Source organism: Hakea prostrata, chromosome 2 (assembly GCF_041222555.1).
Source record: "Hakea prostrata isolate BN-2017 chromosome 2, UWA_Hpros_2, whole genome shotgun sequence".
Lineage (NCBI taxonomy): Eukaryota > Viridiplantae > Streptophyta > Magnoliopsida > Proteales > Proteaceae > Hakea > Hakea prostrata.
In genome coordinates this window covers 73,809,187-73,831,206 of record NC_142601.1, presented here as the reverse complement: position 1 = coordinate 73,831,206, position 22,020 = coordinate 73,809,187, and the positions used below count along the sequence as shown (strand labels likewise).

At 37.7% G+C, this 22,020-nt stretch overlaps 2 protein-coding genes across 5 annotated transcripts in view; one reads left to right on the top strand and one right to left on the bottom strand.

Moving 5' to 3' along the window:
* LOC149026428 (Transducin/WD40 repeat-like superfamily protein) overlaps positions 1-13,901 on the top strand; it is a 51,404-nt gene extending 37,503 nt beyond the window's left edge. Inside the window, exons 17-21 of the mRNA XM_089146707.1 lie at positions 10,575-10,667; positions 10,747-10,848; positions 11,045-11,402; positions 12,377-12,514; positions 12,797-13,901. Coding sequence (XP_089002833.1) covers positions 10,575-10,667; positions 10,747-10,848; positions 11,045-11,402; positions 12,377-12,514; positions 12,797-13,420 — 1,315 coding nt within the window. The 3' untranslated portion in view covers positions 13,421-13,901. The remainder of the gene's footprint in view (positions 1-10,574; positions 10,668-10,746; positions 10,849-11,044; positions 11,403-12,376; positions 12,515-12,796) is intronic.
* A 4,497-nt stretch (positions 13,902-18,398) lies between these two features.
* SMB (NAC (No Apical Meristem) domain transcriptional regulator superfamily protein) lies at positions 18,399-21,621 on the bottom strand. Of its 4 annotated transcripts, none has more exons than XM_089143324.1 (4): positions 21,345-21,480; positions 20,665-20,877; positions 19,961-20,232; positions 18,399-19,393 (listed from the first exon to the last, which is right to left on the bottom strand). In XM_089143324.1, exons 2-4 carry the CDS (start codon positions 20,834-20,836, stop codon positions 18,857-18,859), a joined length of 981 nt encoding a protein of 326 aa, XP_088999450.1. In that variant the 5' UTR covers positions 20,837-20,877; positions 21,345-21,480; the 3' UTR covers positions 18,399-18,856. The 4 variants fall into 4 exon arrangements, with proteins under 4 accessions (XP_088999450.1, XP_088999448.1, XP_088999449.1 ...); XM_089143322.1 differs by lacking the exon at positions 21,345-21,480 and adding an exon at positions 21,493-21,621 and having other exon boundaries at positions 18,400-19,393; XM_089143323.1 differs by having other exon boundaries at positions 18,400-19,393; positions 21,170-21,480.
* Positions 21,622-22,020: the final 399 nt, after the last annotated feature.

Below are 22,020 nucleotides of genomic sequence, written 5' to 3'. Positions count from 1 at the left end.
TTTCATTAATTCTGCTCCACCTTTTTCTCAGATGAATTAACCCTGCATTTATGTACAAGTAGCATGTTGATCAACACTGCCTTAAAGTTGATTCACTCTGTGTGTGTGTGTGTGTATCTGTATCATCAGCTCCATTGTGTTTACCATGTAGTGAAACTGACTAGATCAAAGTTAATTGTTGAAGCCTGAAGGTGTTGTCTAATTGGTCTTCAGTGCCCACATAATGCTTATTTCTAGCCATTGCCACAGATCATCTTTTGAGGAAATAAACTTACAGAAAACATGTGCTAGTTACTTGGAAGATGAAACATTTTATGTGCAGATGAAGAGTGAGATTTGTCAGTCAAAGCAGTCGGTGCACATATTCTAGGTTGCTTTTTCATTTTAGAGAAAATTGCTACAACACCTCCATAACACCACCCTTTACTCGCTGACACCCAATTTTTAGGTTTCAAAAGCGTGTCTCCTTTTCTGTTAGAATGGTTAGTATTAGAGATACAAAGACCATTATGCCTTTCCACAAAAGGGTTAATAAAAAGACCTTTATACCCTCTTTGTATTCTTTTTTCTTAGTTGCAGGTTTTTCTTGTGTGTGTGAAGTAGAGCAAGAGATGGGGGTTTCAGCCACGTTGGAGGGATCAGATGGGGTTGATTGCTGCATTGGAACTCTTCTTTGGGTTTGCCAGAAGAATAGGTCTTGGTGGAGAGGTCATTGAAAGCCAAATCCCTGCTGAACTGCAGTGTTTGATGGCACCAATGCAGAGACTTCTACTCCTCTGCTTGGTGGAGATTGCAATGACGAGGAAGGTTACAATGGCTGAGAGGAAAGGGATTCAAGGATCTTAATTCTTAAACATCCAATTGCGCTTGCCTTTGTCTGAGTGTTCCATTCTGTTTGGTCTCTCCCGACGCCTTAGGGTAGTATTTTGGTTCTCAGGTAAATATGGCTGCTCCGTTGGAGCTGGCTGAGGAACGCTGCGTCTCCATTCATTGCCGGCAAGCCTCACGGCATTTCACTGGAGATTCGTCGTCACTCAACATTTTTCTGTAGGCCTCTGCCACAGGGGGAGGCAAACAGTATAATGAGTATAAAGAACACAAGAATGAACCCGTAAGATGAGAAACAGTTTCTGCCTTCTCTCATTTCCAGTGTTGTGTAGAAGGGAAAGAGACAAGGGGGAAAAAAAAACTGAAGCAAAAACAGAAAAGGAAAGCTGTAACTGCCTATCTGAGGTCTATATGAGAAACTCAACATGGGTGGTATTCTCTTCAGCACCCTATTGCTCCTGCATTGTAATGATGCAAAATGTTGCAATCAACACCATCTGATATAGGGTTTTGGCTTTCAATGGCAGATCATGATTTTTAGAGAACAAATGGAGAGGAAGAAGAGACCGCAGGGTAGGGTAGGGGTGCTATAGTCATCTCATGTATAACTAGGGTAGTTTTGGAAATAGAATAACTCAAATGGTACGGATAGCTCAAACGGGCTGGACTAATGTGTCCAATGTAGGGGTGCCTGCCCTTATAAAACATAAAAAGCGGTGTTTGTGCGTTATGACCTCCTTTTGGGGTACTGGAACAATTTGCTCTTCTTTTTAAGGCAAAGAGACTCTGGTGGTAAGATTATGTTGGACTGTGTGCTAGGAATGGTACGAGTACATGTGTTCCTCTATAAGTATATGGACAAAGTAAACATGTGCATTGTGCAATACCTTGCTTGAGAGTGTCATAAATGTCCCATGGCTAAGACCAGGTTTTTAAATTTTTATGGGGTGAGTTTTGACTAAAATATTTCTTTAACATCCATGAAGTCAAATTGAAGTCTAGTAAAACCATAGAAGAAAATTCGATTGAAATGTCTGCATTTTTCAAAAATAAAACGAAATTCCAATTATTTGGGAAAAGTGTCAAATTTCGACCGAAATTTCGGAGATTTCGACCATTTTGGAGGATTCGACCGAAATTTCAATTTAGACCATTTCAACATTCCAACTTGTTTTTCCTTAGTTTTTGTCGATTACTATCACATTTTCACCTAATTTCCACCACTCCTTTGCCTTCAAACACCTCCTAAGCCACAGGAAACTCCGGCAACAGTAGAATGTGAAGCATGAGCCATACCCAACAGTTCCAAACTTCCCTTTTTTTTTTTTTTTTTTGTTTATGCCTTAAATGATCTTGTATTGCCTTGAAATTTGTTAGAAAACAAGCATTAAATGATCAAAACAGCAGCTGAACTTGAACAAAGAAAAGAGAGAAGAAGAAGAGAAGAGAGATGAAGAACTAGTAGAAGAGGCTTGTGATTCTTGCTTAAGAGTCTAGAATCACAAAGCCCTTTTATTTATAGCTTCTAATGAATCTAATACAACTTGAGAGACAAGTAATTGTCCTCTAGAAAAAGGAAACAAAAAATTACAACTTTAATAACTTCCTAGCTCCTAAAATAGAAACTACCACCAAAATAGAAACTATGCTTTCTAAAAACTCCCAAAACTTATGTAGCAAGACTCCTACATTAGAAACAGAAGCTATGCAGTTTTTACTATTCACGTTAACAAGAACTTGAACAAGAAACAGATCAGACTTGCATATACTTCAACACTCCCCCTCAAGCTGGAGTGTACACAAAGAAAACTTCAGCTTCCACAATAAGAATAAACTTGAAAGGTAGCACCAATCTTGAATCGTGTAGCAACGGCAGACGTCAATAAACACTGAGAAAACTTCACCCAGTAGATAATCAACACCAACTTAAAAAAAAAACTTTAATTCTTCATGTCAATAGAACCATCCAATAATAAGAACAATCGAAGATGTTGAAGACGAACAAAGTCCATAAGTATAACAGGATCAAAGATACTATCCATATAATACCGGTAGTAGGAGAAATATCCACACTAAATCTTCAAAATTGCAACTCCAATGTCCATAAGTATAGCAGGATCAAAAACACCATCCACATAATGCCAGTAGTAGGGAGAAATATCCATATTAAATCTTCAAAATTACAACTCCAATGTCCATATAAATGCTTCACAAGAAGGCAAGTAATAGACAAAGTATAGGTAGGTAAAAGGCAATATTGATTACTGTGGACTAAGTAGGTAGGTAAAAGACAGTATAAGTTACTGTGGACCAAGTAGGTAAGGTAGTATGGGACAGTATGGGTTACTGCGGACCAAGTAGGAGACAGTATGGGTTACTGCGGACCAAATAGATAAGGTAAAAGACAGTATGGGTTACTGCGGACCGAGTAGGTAAGGTAAAAGACAGTATGGGTTACTGCGGACCAATTAGGTAAGGTAGTATGGGTTACTATGGACCAAGTAGTTAGGTAAAGGACAATATAGGTAAAGACATGTAATGATATCGTTGTAGAATGCCATAAGTTGAGGACAAAGATCTTCACAAATAATATCCATCAGCACATCTTGAGTAGATATAGAATAAGGTACCATTCTCCCCCTCACGTGTAGCATTACACATGGACAATTAATGATGACCAGTGACAAGCATCTTAAAGTATGAACACAAAAGAAACCCAAGAAGGAAAAATAGCAGCCATAGAGCAATGTATTATTCACCAATAAAGTTGATCAAGCAGCAAAAAATCGTCTCACAGGACAAAGTCTTGTGCACCAAGGGGGAAAAAAATTCTGGACCACCGCTAACCCTTAGGCAGGAGCAAATTAGATCAGGAAAAAATATATATTGAACCAGCTTGTAATCTCAAAATTGCAGTAGTCGTTGCAGCAATCCACTCGGAAGAAGTGCAATAACAGTTGCTGCAGTAGTAGATAATATCAGATCTTGGACCATAGCAGCAAACTTCTGCTAGATTTGAAACTCTAACAGATCTCGATATGAAGGAAAAATAGTCCTCTAGGTCTTTGTAGAAGTATTAGATAAAAAGAAGGCTAAACTTGATTCTGAAATAAACAACGGAAGAAGTAGTAAAGCAAGAAGGTAGCAACATAATTTTTCTGAAGAGAGAAATTCAATGAAACAGGGATACTAGTATACGACTTGCAACTAAACTTATAGCACAAACAATGGAAGACAATACTTAGGTCTTGCAATCCGAATTATGGGCATATCTTTGCAAGAATCAAGAGGAATCCCAAGACATCAGTATAATGCAGATTGAACTTCAGATTTGCACACAAAAAAAGGGTAGTAGCAGCCTCAATTGAATCAAATAGGTAGACATATCCCCAGAAAGCTTAGGGCCTTTTTGTAGTATTAATACATAGATACTTGGTGCTTCAAAAGTTAAAGAAGAAGGACAGCCATGCACAATTACTGCAGCGAAGGTTGGGGCTGCCCTAGATAAGAAAAAGGGGGGAAAAAAAGAAGAAAAAAAACTGGGCAGCCAAGAGAGAGAAAACTGTCCCTAAGTTGATTAAACTTGCTCTGATGCCATGTTAGAAAACAAGCATTAAATGATCAAAACAGCAGCTGAACTTGAACAAAGAAAAGAGAGATGAAGAACTAGTAAAAGAGGCTTGTGATTCTTGCTTAAGAGTCTAGAATCACAGAGCCCTTTTATTTATAGCTTCTAATGAATCTAATAAAACTTGAGAGACAAGTAATTGTCCTCTAGAAAAAGGAAACAAAAAATTACAACTTTAGTAACTTCCTAGCTCCTAAAATAGAAAATTCTGAAAATAGAAACTACCACCAAAATAGAAACTATGCTTTCTAAAAACTCCCAAAACTTATGTAGCAAGACTCCTACATTAGAAACAGAAGCTATGCAGTTTTTACTATTCACGTGAACAGTAACATGAACAGTAAAACAGTCCAGACTTGCATATACTTCAACAAAATTAATATTGGTTTAGCCTAGGACTATCATCTATGATTGTGTTTTGTTAAACTTATCTTTTTATTATTTGGTATCATTTCTTCATTTTATGATTTTAATAATTATTTTCTAAAATTATGCATTTTTATCTTATGTATATATGATATATAGGCTTCAACTTAATATATGTGAGACACCATCACTTGATTTAGTCAGTCATTTTATTTTATTGACTTGTTATATATGTAACCATTTTACCAAACAATTCATGTATGTTGATGATTCTATGCCTGTATGCAATACAATTTGTACTTGTCGGAACCAGTCATGTGTTAGTATACTTGAATGATAAATGTTCAATGGTTTTTTTTTTTTTGGGCAAAATGCTAGTTCCATTGTGTTTATTATGCTTGAAATAGGTAGTATGTAAGAATCCAACTCATTTTGAGTCCATATGAGGCCCAAAATTGAAGTTCCAATTTCCAGAAAAAAAGTGTCCAATTTCAACCGAAATTTTGGCCTTTTGCAATGTAGAAATTCCTGTTTTGGTTGAATTTTCTTCCTTTGGGTAAAACAAGGGAAGATGAGGAAATTGCTAGGATCCATAAAATAGACACTTTTGCATTTTTTTTGTTTGGATGAATAAAGATTACATGGATTCCATTAGTTTTCTGAATGCTCATCCTCTTGCTGAACCTAGCCATATTTTGGGGTCAATTCCCCAGTCAAGCAGGCAGGGGTTTGCTTCAATTCGAGAACCTTAAAGACTTCAGTTTGTTGCCTTATCAAAACTCATGTCGAAGAGGCTAATTTCTCTTGCATTGCCTCCAGCATTTCTCCTACTTGCTCTGTCTTTTACGATAATGAACACCATCCCAATTGTCATATTTGGCTGTTATGGAATATATCCAAAATTCACATCCATTGTCTGTCATCTACCATCCAATTTCTCCACCTTAAAAATCAGTAATTCTGTTAGGTACCATTTCACCTAAAAGCTCAAACTATAAGGGAGTGTAAATGTATACATAAATGTTCACCCACATTGCAGGCCATGATCACTTGGCACTTAGGGAGAAGAAATGGTTTTCTTTTTTCTTTTTTTTTTTTTTTTTTTTTCCTGTGCATTGGGAAGGGGGGGTGGAGACTTCTTATACACTTCCTAGGAGTCAAAACACATGGCCTCCTTGTTTGACAACTTGTTAGCTTCTGTTACACCTAAAAGCTCAGTTAGGAAGGGTAATGCAAATGTATACTTCAACAGATCCCCAGGGCAATAATGGCTTCTTCTTTACTTCTCTCTGTGCTGCTAATTGATAACAATGAGGAGTCCAGCTTTGTGGAAGAACTAATCCATGAGAGGTTCAATTGAACTAATCCAGGAGTGGTTCAATCAAATTTGCCCCATCCAGCTGCAGTAAAGCGCTTACTTAATGATTACTTGCAACTTAAATTGAATCACATAGAATCAGTTCGATAACACACAAGAACTTAAAAGTTTAGCAAGTAAAGAAAGAAACTAACTAATCCCACATGCAACCTACTTACCCAGATTTAGATACATAGAAGTGGCCTATTACATCGAAAACCCATGGGATCAGAGGCTCAACTTGTGTAGAACCCAACCTTAGGCTTATTGCTAAGAAAAACTAACCTATTTGGGCAAACTACTAAAATGCTTACTAATATGCAGTGCCACAGAGTTGGTTTAGCTGAACTAACCAAAGCGAATTAAGAATAAGCTTAGTAAAGAAAGAAATTTGCTAATCTCATTTGCAAGCTAGCTAACCCCATTTTAGGCCAGTAGAAGTGGCTTATTACAAAGAAAACGCATAGGATGATAGGATAGCATCCCAATAAAACGCATATAGGATAGCACCCGATCTTTTTTTTTCTTTCTCTTTTTCCTTTTTTATTAAGGGGAATAAAGGCCTAGTTAGGTGATGAATCTACATCAACTAGCAATTTTGTAACTAATCAGGATTTTGAAGGGGTTTGTTTGTAGGCTAGGAGAGCAAAAGTCATTTACATTTAATAACATGGCTATATTAGGGAGATCTAACATGAGAAAGAAACAAATATGCTTACAAATAAAACTAAGTGACTATTGAAGCAGAATTAGTAACAAAGTGACTATACAATAAAACTAAGTGACTATTGAAGCAGAATTAGTAACTGATAGGCCCCTAATAACCAAGGTGTACAAGGGAAGGAATAAGAGGGAGTACGCAATATCGCCTACAGCTGCTACAGGGGATCCAAATGAAGAGAAAACAGATGACAGCATCCAATTTGAATTGGACAGCAACCACTAACCTGCTGTAAAAAGAGGATCAGAAGGAACAAGCCAGGTGGCAAAAGATGAGTGGTTGATTGTGTAAGAGTTTGTTAGAATTCAGGGATTATGTAAGGGAATGGGGGGAGAGGGAGAGGGGAAGAAAAGAAGACACAAGCGAGTGATAGAGGAGAGGGAAACCTCTGGGGGATAGCTAGCTATCGTGCTGTTCTAGCTTATCTGAGTTTTATTTAGTTTTATCTTAATTTCAGAAGTGTTTATCAGTAGTAGAATCAGTCTATTCATCTGCTATATCCAATCAAGAAAGCTCAATGAAACTGGCTGTTACTCGAATATCATTCTGCTGATTATATTGTATTTAGTCCATAGCTTTCAGTAAGAGATTAATGTGGATTCATTGAGGGTTCTACCAGTAACAAAAGGGAGGTCTAATATGAGAAAGAAACAAATATGCTTACAAATGAAAATGTACCTTAATGAAACATTCTTCAACTTTACAACTTCTCGATCAATATTAAACAGAAAAAAAACGAGAGTCAAAAAATCAGTCAAGTTCTCCCACCTTGAGCCAGATTCGTAACCCCCTTAACTGTATTAGTCAAGGTGACGCCTAGGCATCGAAGTGCCTTGGTCTAGGCAGGCGGCTAGGATGCTTTACTCGCCTTATTGGTGCTGCCTCAATTTTTTTACCCTCTCAAACACTTTGGATTGTGAATGTGCCATGACGCCTATCCCCTTAACCCTTTGATTCGAACTAATATCAAATCAAACAGCAGGCATTAAAAGAGTGAACTTCTGCATCTAAATCTTACAAAAATTTGCAAGTTGTCTCGATTTCGTGGAATACGAGCTGAGATGTTTCTATAGTGTAGCAAATCCCCCATCTCAACAGGGTTTGGGAAACCTGGCTGGAAAGTAGAACAGACACATGCACTTGTTTATATGCCTAATGTCATTCAAGTATATAACATGAGATGTTATTCATATAAAAGCTAAGACCCCCCCCCCCCCTCTTTTCTTTTTCCTTTTTATATGTAACTCCAATGATAGACTAAAAGGAAAAAGAAATTTGATTCCTTAGTCCAAGGTGAAAATTTGGATTTTCAACAATAGGTGCAATTTGTGACTTTCTAATGGTGGGTTTTGATATATTTACTGTCGTAGTAATGTCGTTGTCAAACATAATTTGGTGTACATAAATGCTATTTAAAAATCGGTCTGAATATATTTTTTTTAAACATCAAAACAAATAAATATTTTACCATGGTTTTGGTTTTATCATATTAATCTTTGAAAAATTTCTAGTTTGAGAAAAACCCAGCAATAAGAAGTTGAAAATTGTAACTAGCGGCTTTTTCTTTTTGAATTGAGGGATTGATTTTTTTTCTTTCTATAATGTTATGCTTTATTGCAGATGTGGGAGATTTTGTTAGTTATGAATGATATGTTTGTACCAGTTTCCAGCCAGTATCCAAGAAACAATATAAACTTGATTTCTGGCTGGTCAAAACTGACTTAAGATCCTAGTTCTTGAGCACTGATTAACGTATTTTCCAAATGACACATTTTGAGGTGAATTTAGAACTTGACACCTTTTATTTGTCGCATGCCTTATTCTCAAGATAAGGGTACAAAAAGAGGCATCCCAGTGTATGAGCCTCCTGCTACAGCAGGGTTTGGAAGGGACAAATATAGCAGCCTTACTCTGCTCTTTGGAGAAGCTGTTTCCATGTTTTGAACCCACAAGGTGATGGTTGATAGGCTCGCATACTAGGATGTGGGTATGAAAGGACTTCTAAAAGTAATTCGAAAGTGACATCATCCTTTCATCATCGAAAGACGTCATTGTCATGCTAGTTTTCTAATACATATGTAAAATGACAATACTACCATTGTCATATTAAAAGAACCCCCCCCCCCCCCCCCCCCCAAAAAAAAAAAAGTGTAAGCTCACAAATTATTAAGACCTCAAGAAGTGTGAGTTAGAAAATATCCTAGCTACATCCAAAAATATAAATCATATTTGAAACACCTCTTCTGAATCGATCATAACTCTTCTGCTATGGTCTGGACCTGGAAGATCCTGGTCTTGTTGGATGGGTAGATTAACCTTCAAATGGCACAAAAATTGTGCAAAAAAGACAGACCGTACTCTAATAAATATCACAACAGAAAAACAAGTTTGAACTCTGAAAATAAACATAAGCTCTGATGTAAGCACCAAACAGTCTTCCCAAGAGCCGCAAGAAGCCTTAGCACCACTAAGTTCTTGCTCCAGAGTATTTTTGTGTTTGTCTTTAAATTTTGGTTGTTTGTTTATTTAGATGGATTCTTTCTAAAAAGAATCCTAATTGAGTCTTTATTTCAGTTGTTAGTTGTGAATAGGAGTCGAGTCTAAGTAGGAGCCCTAGATCTTTCTAGAATTAGTACTCTTAGTATCCAGTTCTTTTGGGAGTCTCATTGTAATGGCTATAAATTCAAAGGCCTACTGCTGTAACGGGACATTTTTGATGAATAAAATTTCTGAATTATAGTCAAGGAGGTATTGCGTGGGGTTCCTTTTGAGGGGGATCTTGAGGTTTCAAGATGCTCTGCCCTTTCTCAAATCTTGATTGGTTCTTGATCACATTCAGCTGTAATAGGTCACAGCCCTTTCCTTCTTCAAGAACAGCAAGTAAGTAGCCTCTCCCTAGCCCTCAAACCTAATCCTAAGCCTCGCTACAGCCTTCAGCTACAAGATCAGCTCCATTCGCCCCTTTCAATCCAAGAATTTGGCTTCCCCCTTCTTGCACAATTCAAGGAAGCTCAAGGTTGATGAAAAGAAAAGCAAGAATCTTCCAAGAACCCTGAAACAGCAATATTCCCTCATTCCCCATCACTCCCAGGCCCTAACATAGCTGCAAGCATTCCAGCACGTCCCCTTAGTCGCAAGTCCTCAAAACCTTAATTCCCCAATTCCATCCCCAAAACCCTATACTCATTACTTTGGGTTGTAAAAATTGAACTGAAAGCTGTTCCACCCTCAGTTTACATCAAGCTGCTGATTTGTTTAACTTCTTTTCGTTTGCCATCATCATCGATTCCAAAGAACTTCCCAGATAATATTTAATCATAGTTATTCGATTGTGCATATAACCTGGTATGATATTCTACCTCGTAAGTTTCAATCTTCCATCCATCCATATGAGAAAACACAAAGGATCTTCTGCCCATCAATCGTACCTAATTCAGCTCTGTATTTTGAAGAGTCGCCTGTAAAAGCAGCCTTTGCAATCTTGAGTACTGTTATACTTCATGCTTTGTTTGTTTTGTTTGAGTGAGAATGGGAGATTAGAATATACACAACTGAGAAACTGGGGGTTCACCTCCTTTTGAGTGTTTTTTAATTGTAAACGGAGCAGCAATTTAAAAGCCACATAAGAGCTTATAGATCACTGAAATAGAAGCCTTTTGGATTCTGCATTTCAGGTATATGTGTGCTCATGCATTGTCGCTTAGTCATCCTGGTATACGTTGCCGCTGTCTCGCTGCCTATGGAGATGCTGTCAGTGCAGTGAAATGGTATAGTGGTTCGGATTTCTCCTTCTGCTACTTCGACATATTTCTTTGCTTTTCTATGCTAAATACACTTGTTATACAGGGCAAGTAGGCTTGGTAGAGAGCACCATGATGACTTGGCACAATTTATGCTAGGGATGGGTTATGCAACTGAAGCACTTCATTTGCCTGGAATATCAAAGAGGTCTGTAAACCAGACTTGTGCTTGTTTAGTGGTTAGGATCATGATGCTTCCACGTCTAGAAAAATCTAATGTGGTATTTCAATCTGTAATGAGCAGGATTGACACCTGCGTGAAACTTAGAGTTGTTTCAGGGTTTCCTCCTATTGATTCTTACTTTATATGCTTAAATTGCCGTCCGTTTGTGGATATTTTCCAGGTTGGAGTTTGATCTTGCCATGCAGAGTAATGATTTGAAAAGAGCTCTGCAATGCCTTATGACAATGAGCAATAGCAGGGATATTGGACAAGAAACTGTAGGGCTAAATGTAACTGAAATTCTTACTCTAACAGCTAAACGGGAAAATCTCATGGATGCTGTCCAAGGGATAGTAAAATTTGCCAAAGAGTTTTTGGATCTTATTGATGCTGCAGATGCTACTGCACAAGTTGATATTGCTCGTGAGGCTCTCAAGAGGTTAGCTGCTGCGGGTTCAGTCAAGGGAGCATTACATGGTCAAGAGTTAAGAGGTCTTGCTTTACGTCTTGCAAATCATGGGGAGCTGACACGGCTTAGTGTATGTGGTCGTGACTTTTTACTTCTTTTTTATTAGGCTGTGTGGCAAAATTTAATACAGTTCTTTTTTTTTTCTTGTTAAAAAACCATTTCTAATATTACATCTACTATCCCAATTCATAAGGTGCCCATCCTTTTCAATTTAACAGCATAAATAACGCCTTTTAAATTATTCCTGAATGCATTGCTTCAAATAGTCTTGAGGCAATTTTTCTGCTGAAGGCATTGTATGCAGGACCTGATGTCCTTTAATGTGTTCTGTTACGCATTAGTAACAAAGATAGGCTTCTGTAGAATTAAATGGGTGATGGCTATGACATTACATGCTCCAATGTGTGATTTACCAGAGGAATTTACAGAAAGGGAATTATCTCAACCCCACCAAAAAGAGGGGGGTATTTTATTTCCCTTCCAACAGTAGTCAGTTGACCATGTCTTCAGTTGGTGCAAATGTTTTGTGTTGTTCATAGTTTGTACTGAATTCTTCACATATTGAGTCTCCCTCTGCCCCAACTCTGTGGTTGCAACTCTTGCCCCACCGCATAACTTGAAGGAAATATCATTGAAATAATTTTTTGCAATTAGATAAAGCATTTACTTAGTTGCACGCTTTAGCATTATCTCTGAAAGTCGCAGTTGGAGCCTGTAGCTTCTTTTCTTTCTCTTTTTCCGCCTATTTCTTTGCAATATCAATTTTGTGTTTTCCCTGCAAGAGTACCACTTTACCTGAATTTGATATAGTTGTAGCCTGATTGATTTGATTTATTTTCAGTAGCATTGTGCTTTATTCAAATGAATTAGTGTGGAATTAGTCTTTCTTTGTCTTGAATATAGTGAAGAATGAATGGAAGAAATTTTCAGGCTTCAAAAATATTAATGAATAGATTTTCCCCCCATGCTTGAGTATCACACACGCACACACACAGTTATTGTGTTGGATGAGGTTTTTCTCATGATTTGAGCGTACGTTTTCAGGGTTTGGTTAATAACCTGATCTCAGCTGGCCTAGGCCGTGAAGCAGCATTTGCAGCTGCAGTTTTGGGAGACAATACTCTAATGGAGAAGGCGTGGCAGGACACTGGAATGCTAGCAGAGGCTGTGCTTCATGCCCAAGTATGTTTCTTTTATGGAATATCATCAGTGTAACGAGGCATTTTAAACACAAGACTATAACCATGTGATGTGGACTAAATAGGACAAGTGAAAAATTATTCATTTGCATTTCTTAGTTATGGGGTGTAGTACCATTTCTGCCCCCTACATGTATGGAGGAGGGCAATTCCATTTGGTCAGTGTGGCCAATCATGGTTACAGAAAGCGAGATATGTGCATGTAAAATTCCATTTGTGCTTTAAAACGGTATTTTGACCTCACTTGTTTCTCATATTTATCCAGGCTCATGGCCGGCCAACATTGAAGACCTTGGTGCTGGCTTGGAATAAGATGCTGCAAAAGGAGCTTGAACACACTCCAACCATGAAAACAGATGCTGCAGCAGCTTTTCTTGCCTCTCTGGAGGAACCCAAGCTAACAAGTTTGGCAGAAGCAGGGAAAAAACCACCAATTGAAATTCTGCCGCCTGGGATGGTGTCTCTAACTGCTGCCATTCCTATTCAGAAAAAGCCAACTGCTGGAATGCAGGGTTTGCCGCAGCAGCCAGCCAAACCATTGCTATTAGAACCGCCCCCTTCCACTGATCAACCTGCAAGTACCTCAGTTTCTGCAGCAGCGAGTGATCCAGTTTTATTACCAGTTAGTTCAACACCTTCATCAGCTGCAGAAGACCCAGTTGTCCCACAGGAGAGTGTTCAAGCACAGCCAGCAACTAGTCCCCCACCACCACCATCAGAGGCTGGTGATGAACATATTGAAGATAATCAGATGGCAGGCGCACCCACCCAATCATCAATGATTGACCCAAATCAGTTGGCAGGTGCACCCACCCAATCATCAATGATTGACCCAAATCAGTTGGCAGATGCACCCACCCAATCATCAATGATTGACCCACTTGCTTGAGAAGATGGTATTTCAACATTGCTCATCCAGGCTGACAGTACAGGAAATAGATATTCAGATGTCCCAACTTTCTCAATGATGATCAATCCATGGCCAGCTTTTTCCCAGTTACTTCCATGATGGAAATTATTAGTGAAGGGCATTATATTGGAATTTTCATTGTTTTCAGGTCAATTCCAGCATCGTGTCCAGCTTCATTTGTTGATTTTCTTCTGTGTTCTCTTGCTCGGTGAGTATAATTTAGTTCTGGGGCTTCCTATGTCTTGTTGTTCAATATGCGGGTAAACCATTAATTTTCTAGTCTGTCATGAGAAATTTGGGTTCATTCCATCATTGGTTTCTGCTGCATTCCCTGGCTCTTTCTGTGTTGTGTTGAGGTCTACTTCCTTGCCATATTTAACTTCAGAAGGCAGGTGTAAGATGTAAGTAATTTTTCGGTTGGTAGTATTTTGTGCGTAGTATATGCATTTCATTATTGACATATGAGGCAAATTTTCTGTTGTAGAGGGACAGCAATCAGTTGGCTGGTGTTATTTTGCTCTTTCAATTCTATTTTGTGCCTCAAAAATATTGAGAGCTACAGTGTAAAGGTGGTTTACCAAAATTGAATGTGTGAAATGCCGTTGTGCTTACTGATATACCATGCCGAAGTAAGCTAAAAAGCCTGATGAATCTATTTAACCTTCCTGGGTTCCATTACAGACACCATTATCTTTTGAGATGAGGTTGACCAATTTGCATCAAATTACTGTATGCATTATTAATTTGATTGGTCTTGCTTTTGCTTCTTTTTTTTTTTTTTTTTCTTTTTTTCTTTTTAGCTTAAATTTGATTGGTACTGTGGCATTAAGAAATTGTGCGAGATTAATGCATGTGAGTCTCTTTAATGTAGACCTTAATCTGTTTTGCCTGGTAACTTTGAGAAGGACTTTGGGAGCGGAGGAAGGCAATACAGGAAATAGCCAGATTGAATCTTCCCTTGGTTATGTTGAGTACATCCATCGGATCCCAAGATTCTATGTTTTGAATTTCCAAATTAATTTAATACAAGCTGGCATCGTAGATCTCTTTTAATGTATTTATTCCCAATGTTCACTTGAACTTTTGGTGCAAAACAGGAGGAAAAAGATGGATGAAACAATGGAAAAATTCGCATTTCCTCCCACACAAAAAGTGGGGGTTAGGAAACCTGGGTTCCAACTTCCAAATCGTTAAAAAAAATTCTGTTGAAGTCGTAAAATTCGAGTACAAAGAAAAAAGGGACTCAAATTTTAAGAAATTTGAATAAGGTAAGACAGCCTTTTGGAAAACATCTGAATAATGACATCTGAAAGTTTCTTTTTGTTTCTATATTAGGAAAGAAGTTTAGTGAGACCGATAAGTTGAAATTTGAATTAATTGATAGGTTTTTCCCATTAATCACACTTCAATATAATAATAAGACACGGTAATGGTTTATTGTCATGATGTGGGCAATGGGTTATTTTTTGCGCTTTTAGACTATTTGTTTTAGTCAATAATTGATCAAGGGTGATGGAGGTTGATTTATCGGAATCCAAGAATATTTAATGGTTAGATTTTCATCAATAATCTACCTTACAGAAATATATCCTAGTATATACATCCGGTCAATCTAGATTATGTCTGGGCAAACGATCCGACGGTTCAGATTCGATCATACGTGGATGTACCTATATAGAAAGATAGTTACATGGATAACATCATGATTATACACGATAGGTACCCCTTAATTAATTTACAAAAGGAGCTATTGTTTTCGTAAGTATCTCAGGTTCAAATTTCTGAGTGCATAACCTAGGTTTCTTGTATCTTGGGAGATTCTTTGTTGAAACTCTCTTGTACGTAGTGGTGGAGGCAAATAAGTTTTAAAGAAAACAACATCATAAGGCGCCATCTCCAAACAAAAAAATATGAAGATAATAAATAGAAAAGTCATTTTGTTTTTTTGTTTTTGTGGCTTTTTACTTGCATTGTTTTTTATAGGAAATTAATATTGGTTTTTTAATTAATACTTAATAATACATAATTAAATATTAATCATAGAAGTTTCATAATCATTATTCTGCCCCTGAATGTTAAATCTGGGCTCAAGTACTATGAAGTATGAACATCATCAGCATTTAACCACTTCCAGAAAGGGTTGAGTACTTTTGTAATAAACAATTAAAAGGATCCAACCCATGCACATTCAATTCAGTTAAGATACATGCTGATCAATCTCTACTCCGGCACACAACAAAATCTTCACGCTAATCAAGTTCTCATTTCTCTATAGGCACTGCGGAAACTCCATTTTTTCCGGATTGGTGGTACCCAACCATTATCGCTACAGGATGTTACGCAATACATACAAAGAACCGTGCTTGAGTATCTCCCTCCACCCATCACATCAAGACCTCCAAAAACACAATGACTGATTCGTTGGGACCCACCTCACAGGATGGGTGAAGATCAATGTAGATGGCTCTTCTTATGCTGATTGCGGCATCTCTGGCGTTGGTGATTTAGCTCCAAATCAGCACCATCAGGTTCTTTTCTCTTTTGGGCAAGGTCAACAGGTGGACAGGTTCATATAGAAGCTGAAGCACTTACAGTTCACACGGCCCTCCAATGCATACAACAGCTTCATCTAGCACATGTCATTTTGGAAACGGACAATCAAACTCTAACGACATTTTTAATTTCACGAGCTTCATGAACTGATCCTCCTTGGAAGGTATCTGTTCTTATACAAGACATTTTTCATCTTGCTGACACCTTGGCTAATTGTAAATTTTGTCATAGTTTCACAACGGATCTCCTTGCTCAAATGATTACTAATTACAGGATAAGTTCTTTCATGTTAACTCCCCTACCCCCTTCTTTTCTTGCGCCTTGCTTTTTTTAATAATTTCAAATGTAAAATGCCTAAAGTATTAGATATCTTATTCCTGACAATAACAATAAGTTAATAACAACAGCAACAAAATTAAAAGGAGTAAGAAGAATTAGAAACAACCTAGGGGGGCAAAACTGTATTTTTAAAACCTTTTAGCGTTGCCGTTGATAGTGTCCGTCGTGAAGATGCGTCCCTAAAGTAAGAGAGATGATTGTCGTAACAATATTCTGTCCCTAAAAGGCTATTTCTGGAGCGGAAGAGTTCGGCTGTATTCGGGACGGAGCTTCCCAAGTCCCAAACTGCAGTTTCCGTCCCCACGACTTCAGTCGGAGACAGCAGACCAATTGCGACGGGCAGAGACCCCCTCCCTGGTTGGTTTGTTTTTTAGACCAAAACGGCTGGTTTTAGCGACGGAAGACTCTAGGGGTGGTACGCCTTAAAAATTACCTAGTTACATGTTTTGTTCTTTTTTTCCGTATTAAGCGTGTTATAGTCTTATAACCACATTTTAATGTATTTTAATGTAAGCAACTTGGTTCGTTTAAGCAAGGTTTTGGTATCGAATCCTTGTGGATGCAAAAAACCCCCGTTGGGAGACTCACCCACCACAATCAAGTGTGCGAAGCGGGTCAAACCACCGGTTTATAAACCGGGGTTGGCAAAAAAAAAAGAGGTTAAACACAACCAACGGGGGTTGGTCCAAGTGGTAAGCAGCTCGGTCCGCTTAAGCAAGGTTCCAATATTGAAACCTTGTGGATGCAAAAAATCTCCGCTGGGAGACTCACCCACCACAGCCAAGTGTGCAACCTGGGTCGAACATCGGATTAGTTAGGGCAAAGCCTTGAAAAATCGGGGTTGGCAACCAAAAAAAAAAAGTTAAAAACAAAGATTACTTGTATGGCATTCTTGTCAAGGGTTAAAAACCTAAGGGAAAATGATCGTAATGAAAGACTCTAAAGAGTGTTTTTTTTTCTTTTTCCCCTCTTCTTCTCATTCGGATATTTAGGCCTAGCCATTGTCCTTGCAAACAAGATTTCTCAATCTGTAGTGACCCAATCGCAGTAATCGTCATAGAATTTCGAGAAACAAAGTTGTCAAGACAAGTTTGGACTCTAAAATAGTGAGTAGTTCTCAATTTTTTGGGTTTTTTTTTTTTTTTTTTTTTTTGGTTCTAACTACTAGTTAAATAGTATTGTTCAAGATCCATCATTTCATCTAAAAAATGCATTAAGATATGATTCATTATTTCAATGTTTTTATTTTTATATTTTTTATAAAAAAATTTATTATTAATGTTCCCTTGACAATAACTTAATGACTAACTTTATCTCTTATACTTTTTAAAATTATTATCCAAACTTCTCAAATTACCAATCCACGTAGTAAAGTTCTGTTAGTTAACTGTCGACCTAATGTCTTTTATTATTTAAAAAATCCCAAATTAACCTTGAAAAATATTCACTTATGCATTCAACCCTTTGAGGTGATACGTAGAAGTGTAACTCTAACAAATGATGGTCTTTCCTTCACATCCCCTAGATTGCTTTGCAATTGTAGTATAGACTGAGTGCTTATATAGAGCGGATTGATTGAAGGATTACCACTGTTACAAGGAGGTGAATCTCATCGCTAACTTTCTTGCGAAACTAACGACGAAAGATCAAACTTCTTTTACAGATGAGTGGCCTGAGGATGTCATAAAGGAGTTGTATTGGGATGCTCTAGAACTCCCAGGGTTCGGTTCTAGGCATATAATATGGTACTTTGTGCTTTGTTTTCTTTAAACGTTCTGTTAGAACCAACGAGTTTAGGTGTAAGTGGGGCAACTGGTGTTGCAGGCTGGATTGAGTGTCTTTCGTTCCTTTTAATTTTTGTATATTTCTTCTTTAAAGTTCTAACAGAAGTCTAATCTTTTAATTTTTTTAATGGCAGCTGCAGCCTGTAGCAACAGAGGCAAACCTACCTCCAGAGGTCTTTCAACGGCTCAAACCCTAACCTATGGCATCAGAGTTCCACCCAACCTTGGAAACTCACCTCCAAAAAATAGTCATTCTTCTTGATCAGGTTTGACAATACAGAGGCAACAAGTTTTAGGTTTAGTTGACAAAAGACAAATGCCTCATAGTGTGAGATTAAGAGTTTGAATCTCTTTAAGATCAGGGGCAAAGTTTCGCTGGGAATATAATTGAAGTGCACATAAACAGACCTCAATAAATTTTCCTACCCCATTATTAGTGAAATATTATTTTAGCAAATCGCCGGTTTCAGTTTAAAAGAAAGATAAATTTACCCAAGAAAAAATCAATTGGAACGGTTGTGTGCTTAGTATGATAAGAAGGACAAAGTTATATATAAAAAATAAGAGAGAATCCAAACAATAGTTCATCAAACAAGGACAAAAGTTGAGCTCAGGCATCCTAATCCAAAGTTGAAAGGGCGTTAGTGGTAGTATTTATATACAGTTTCAGTTTTTCAAACCCATTAAACTAATTAGATTCATAAAATCAACCCAAACATGAAGTGATCCAATAATCTGATCACTTAGGAAATTTCGAAATGTCTATATCGCAACTAAGATATTGAAATGGGAATTTCTGAATCGAAGGACCCACATGATGATGATGAGGATCAACAACTTGAGAAGAAGAGCTGGTTTTGTTTTGGCAGAGTTCATCCAGACTTTGGTGAGATGCCTGCAGAAGTTTGTCCAAGAAAGTCCAATCACCATTGAACCTCTGATCATGCTGATGAACGAGTCCACCACCGTTCGATGTCAACTTCATTAAGTTCTGTGAACATCCCATGTCTATGGTGTTTAATGACAAAGGTGATATGAAAGATGGAACATTAAGAGTTGGCTGATCCGTACTCAACAACTGTGGGAGATGCATGGAGCTATTGAAGGAGAAATCGTACTGCATCTGCAAATTTTGCTTTGGCTCTAATGGAATTGATGATCCTCCTGGTTTCATGTGGCTGAAATGTTGTTCTTCCTCCTGGGACACTTCTGGTTGAAACCCCCTTTGATGGCTTTTTTTCTTGAACACCCTACAAACAACCCATCCATCTTCCTGCTAAATACATGCAGTGAAGAAATATTAATGTCCCTTCTAATACCAAACATGCGTATTACATAGAGATGTTAGGAGTTATAAACTTATAATCATACATCATTTTAAGTTTAGTCCTTTATATCTTCATACACTTCAGAAGCTACCTCCACCTAATATGCCTTTGAAGCTTTGGATTGGCCATCTAGCATAATATCTGAGCCCAGGCCAATAGTGTTCTTTCAACCCTTGAAGCCAGGCTTTCAATCCCATAGGATAGAATGTCCTACAGCAACTCAATGGTTGAAACAGTACTTTGTCTTAACTGGGTAACTCTTTCCCTTTTGTCCTTTAGGTCTGTACATTTCGTTTTCTTATATAAAATGCTGATGTATTCAATTAATTAATATTATTTGATTTCGGGATCTCACATCAATATAGGAGAATGCATCAATTGATGGGTTAAATCTTACGTCTTAATTAATATTACAGGATTTTAAATATTATTGGAGTTCGAAGAAGCAGACAATTAATGTGAAGTTGGAGAAGAAATGGTAGGTATATATAGATAATAGATATAGATCGATATACCTGGACCTCTGCATTGTTGTCGTCTAGGCGATACTCGTGCATGATCCAGTCTGTCTTTTGGCCATAAGGAGCTCGTCCTGTATAGAAGACTAAGGTTTTCCTCATACCAATTCTCTTGGAATTGCTGAGGTGAATGGCTTTGTCTCTCCCTGTGGCTTTCCAAAACCCAGCATTTGTTGCTCGATTTGTCCTGGTTCCAGTTGGGTACTTTTTGTCCTTATGGCTGAAGAAATACCACTCATTCTGAATCCCTGATCCAATTCTACACTTATCTGCAAATGTTTCCATGTAAATGTATTAGTTTTCTTGGTTTCAGAGATGAAAACATGAAATCAAGTTTAAATCTACTAGGTGGGTATACCTACCATATAGGATCAACTTCGAGTCTAGTTAAATTCATTTTTAGTGTCTGGTCTTCCCTAGATTAAATATCTTAAACCCAGCACATCCTTATGAATAACAATACGTAAATTAGTACGTATGGGTGCAAATTACATGCAAGTAGAGGATTATTATTCAAATCAGATCTATTGGTAATGAAGAAATTTAAGAAGACTTAAATGCTAGCTGGTCATTCAGAAAAGACCAAAAAGAAATATAATGAAACCTATTTCAGGAGGAAGAGAGCAAGAGAGCCTACTTATCCAAAGTACTCATGTTACGAACTATACCATAATATATACAAGAGGGTTATGCTTACTGACCCTTTAGGTCCCAAGGTTCAAGCTTATTCAGATCAACTTCTTTGATGACATCCAGGTCGATGACTTCGTAGGCAACCTTCTTCCTTAGATAGTAATAGAGAAGCTCCTCGTCTGTGGGGTGGAATCGGAAGCCTGGAGGAACCGACACCTCTCCATTTCCAGACATCATCATTGATCCTCTTTAACACTAAGTGTCGCTGTGCTTCTTTTTTCCTTCAAGAACAAAGACTGGAGAAATTAGCAAAGATGAAAAAAGAACGATACCAACAACACTTCATAACCACATGCATGCATGCATGCACTGCCATACTTCAACGAATAAGAGTCTTATTTACACCAAAGCTTCATTACTAATCTGGGTTCAAATTGTTTCTTTAGTATCCCATTTTAGGGTTGTCAGAACTTAGGGCAATCCAGCCTTTGAGCTAGACTAAAAATCAAAGGAAGACTTAAAACTCCCACCGCAGAAGTTTTTGGGTTTTAGAGAGAGAAACAGAGAACTCACCTCTTTCATAAAAGAAACTTCTTCTTAGCTAGACAAGGACAACAAAACCAGCTGAACAGTGAGTCATAAAAGACTTTTCTCGCATTTGCAGAGCCATTTCATATCACTAAAAGCTAAAAAGTCTTTCTAACCAAAGAAAAGGGAAGGAAAAATAACAAAAAATGGTTGCACGTACGGTTCAAACAAATTGTTCTTCCCTTTCTGATCATGTTGAAAGAAAATTAATAGAGAAAAGCAAAACTGCATTTGAGCTCTTATTAGATCTGCAGATTTTAACTTGAGAACATGAAAAGAACGGAAGGAAAAACAAATTAAAGACGAACCTCTAAATAAACTGTGAACCCTTCTGAAGAACAAAGAACAAGAGGACCCAGATGAAGATCGAGAAGCAAACACGAAGTAGCCAGTTCCTTCGCTTGTAGGGCACGGAGTGTGTTAAGTAGAAAGGAAGAGAGAAGAGAGAGGCGAAGATTAACATGTGAAGCTGGAAACGAGGACCAAGAGATGGGAGGGGAACAGAAATAAAGAAATATTAATAAAATAATTGGCGAAGGAAATCGGGATGTACATTAATTAATATAATAACCATATAGTTTTTCTCTTCGAATGGATTGGAAAGATTTCAGATTGGCAGATGTCCGTTGAATGGGGGACCTTCCCTGAAAAACGCCTAATTCTTATCATGAAAATATGCGAAGCTGTCATTTAGACTAATACATATTTCATTTTCGATCCTCTTCTTCTTCTTCCCTTTCTTTTTATAATTATCTTAATTCTTATCTGATTTGAAAGTTCAGAATTCACATTTCTATCGGTTCTCTCGGTCCAATGTTCTACACATGGTCAGAGTC

Bases quoted from the DNA above. Each gene is read 5' to 3' on its own strand.
- SMB (XM_089143322.1), bottom strand. From the start codon at position 20,836: ATGATGATGTCTGGAAATGGAGAGGTGTCGGTTCCTCCAGGCTTCCGA. The intron at 20,233-20,664 runs GTCAGTAAGCAT...AAACATTTGCAG, and splicing joins TGAACCTTGGGACCTAAAGG to ATAAGTGTAGAATTGGATCA. The intron at 19,394-19,960 runs GTATATCGATCT...GCATGTATTTAG, and splicing joins ACAACAATGCAGAGGTCCAG to CAGGAAGATGGATGGGTTGT.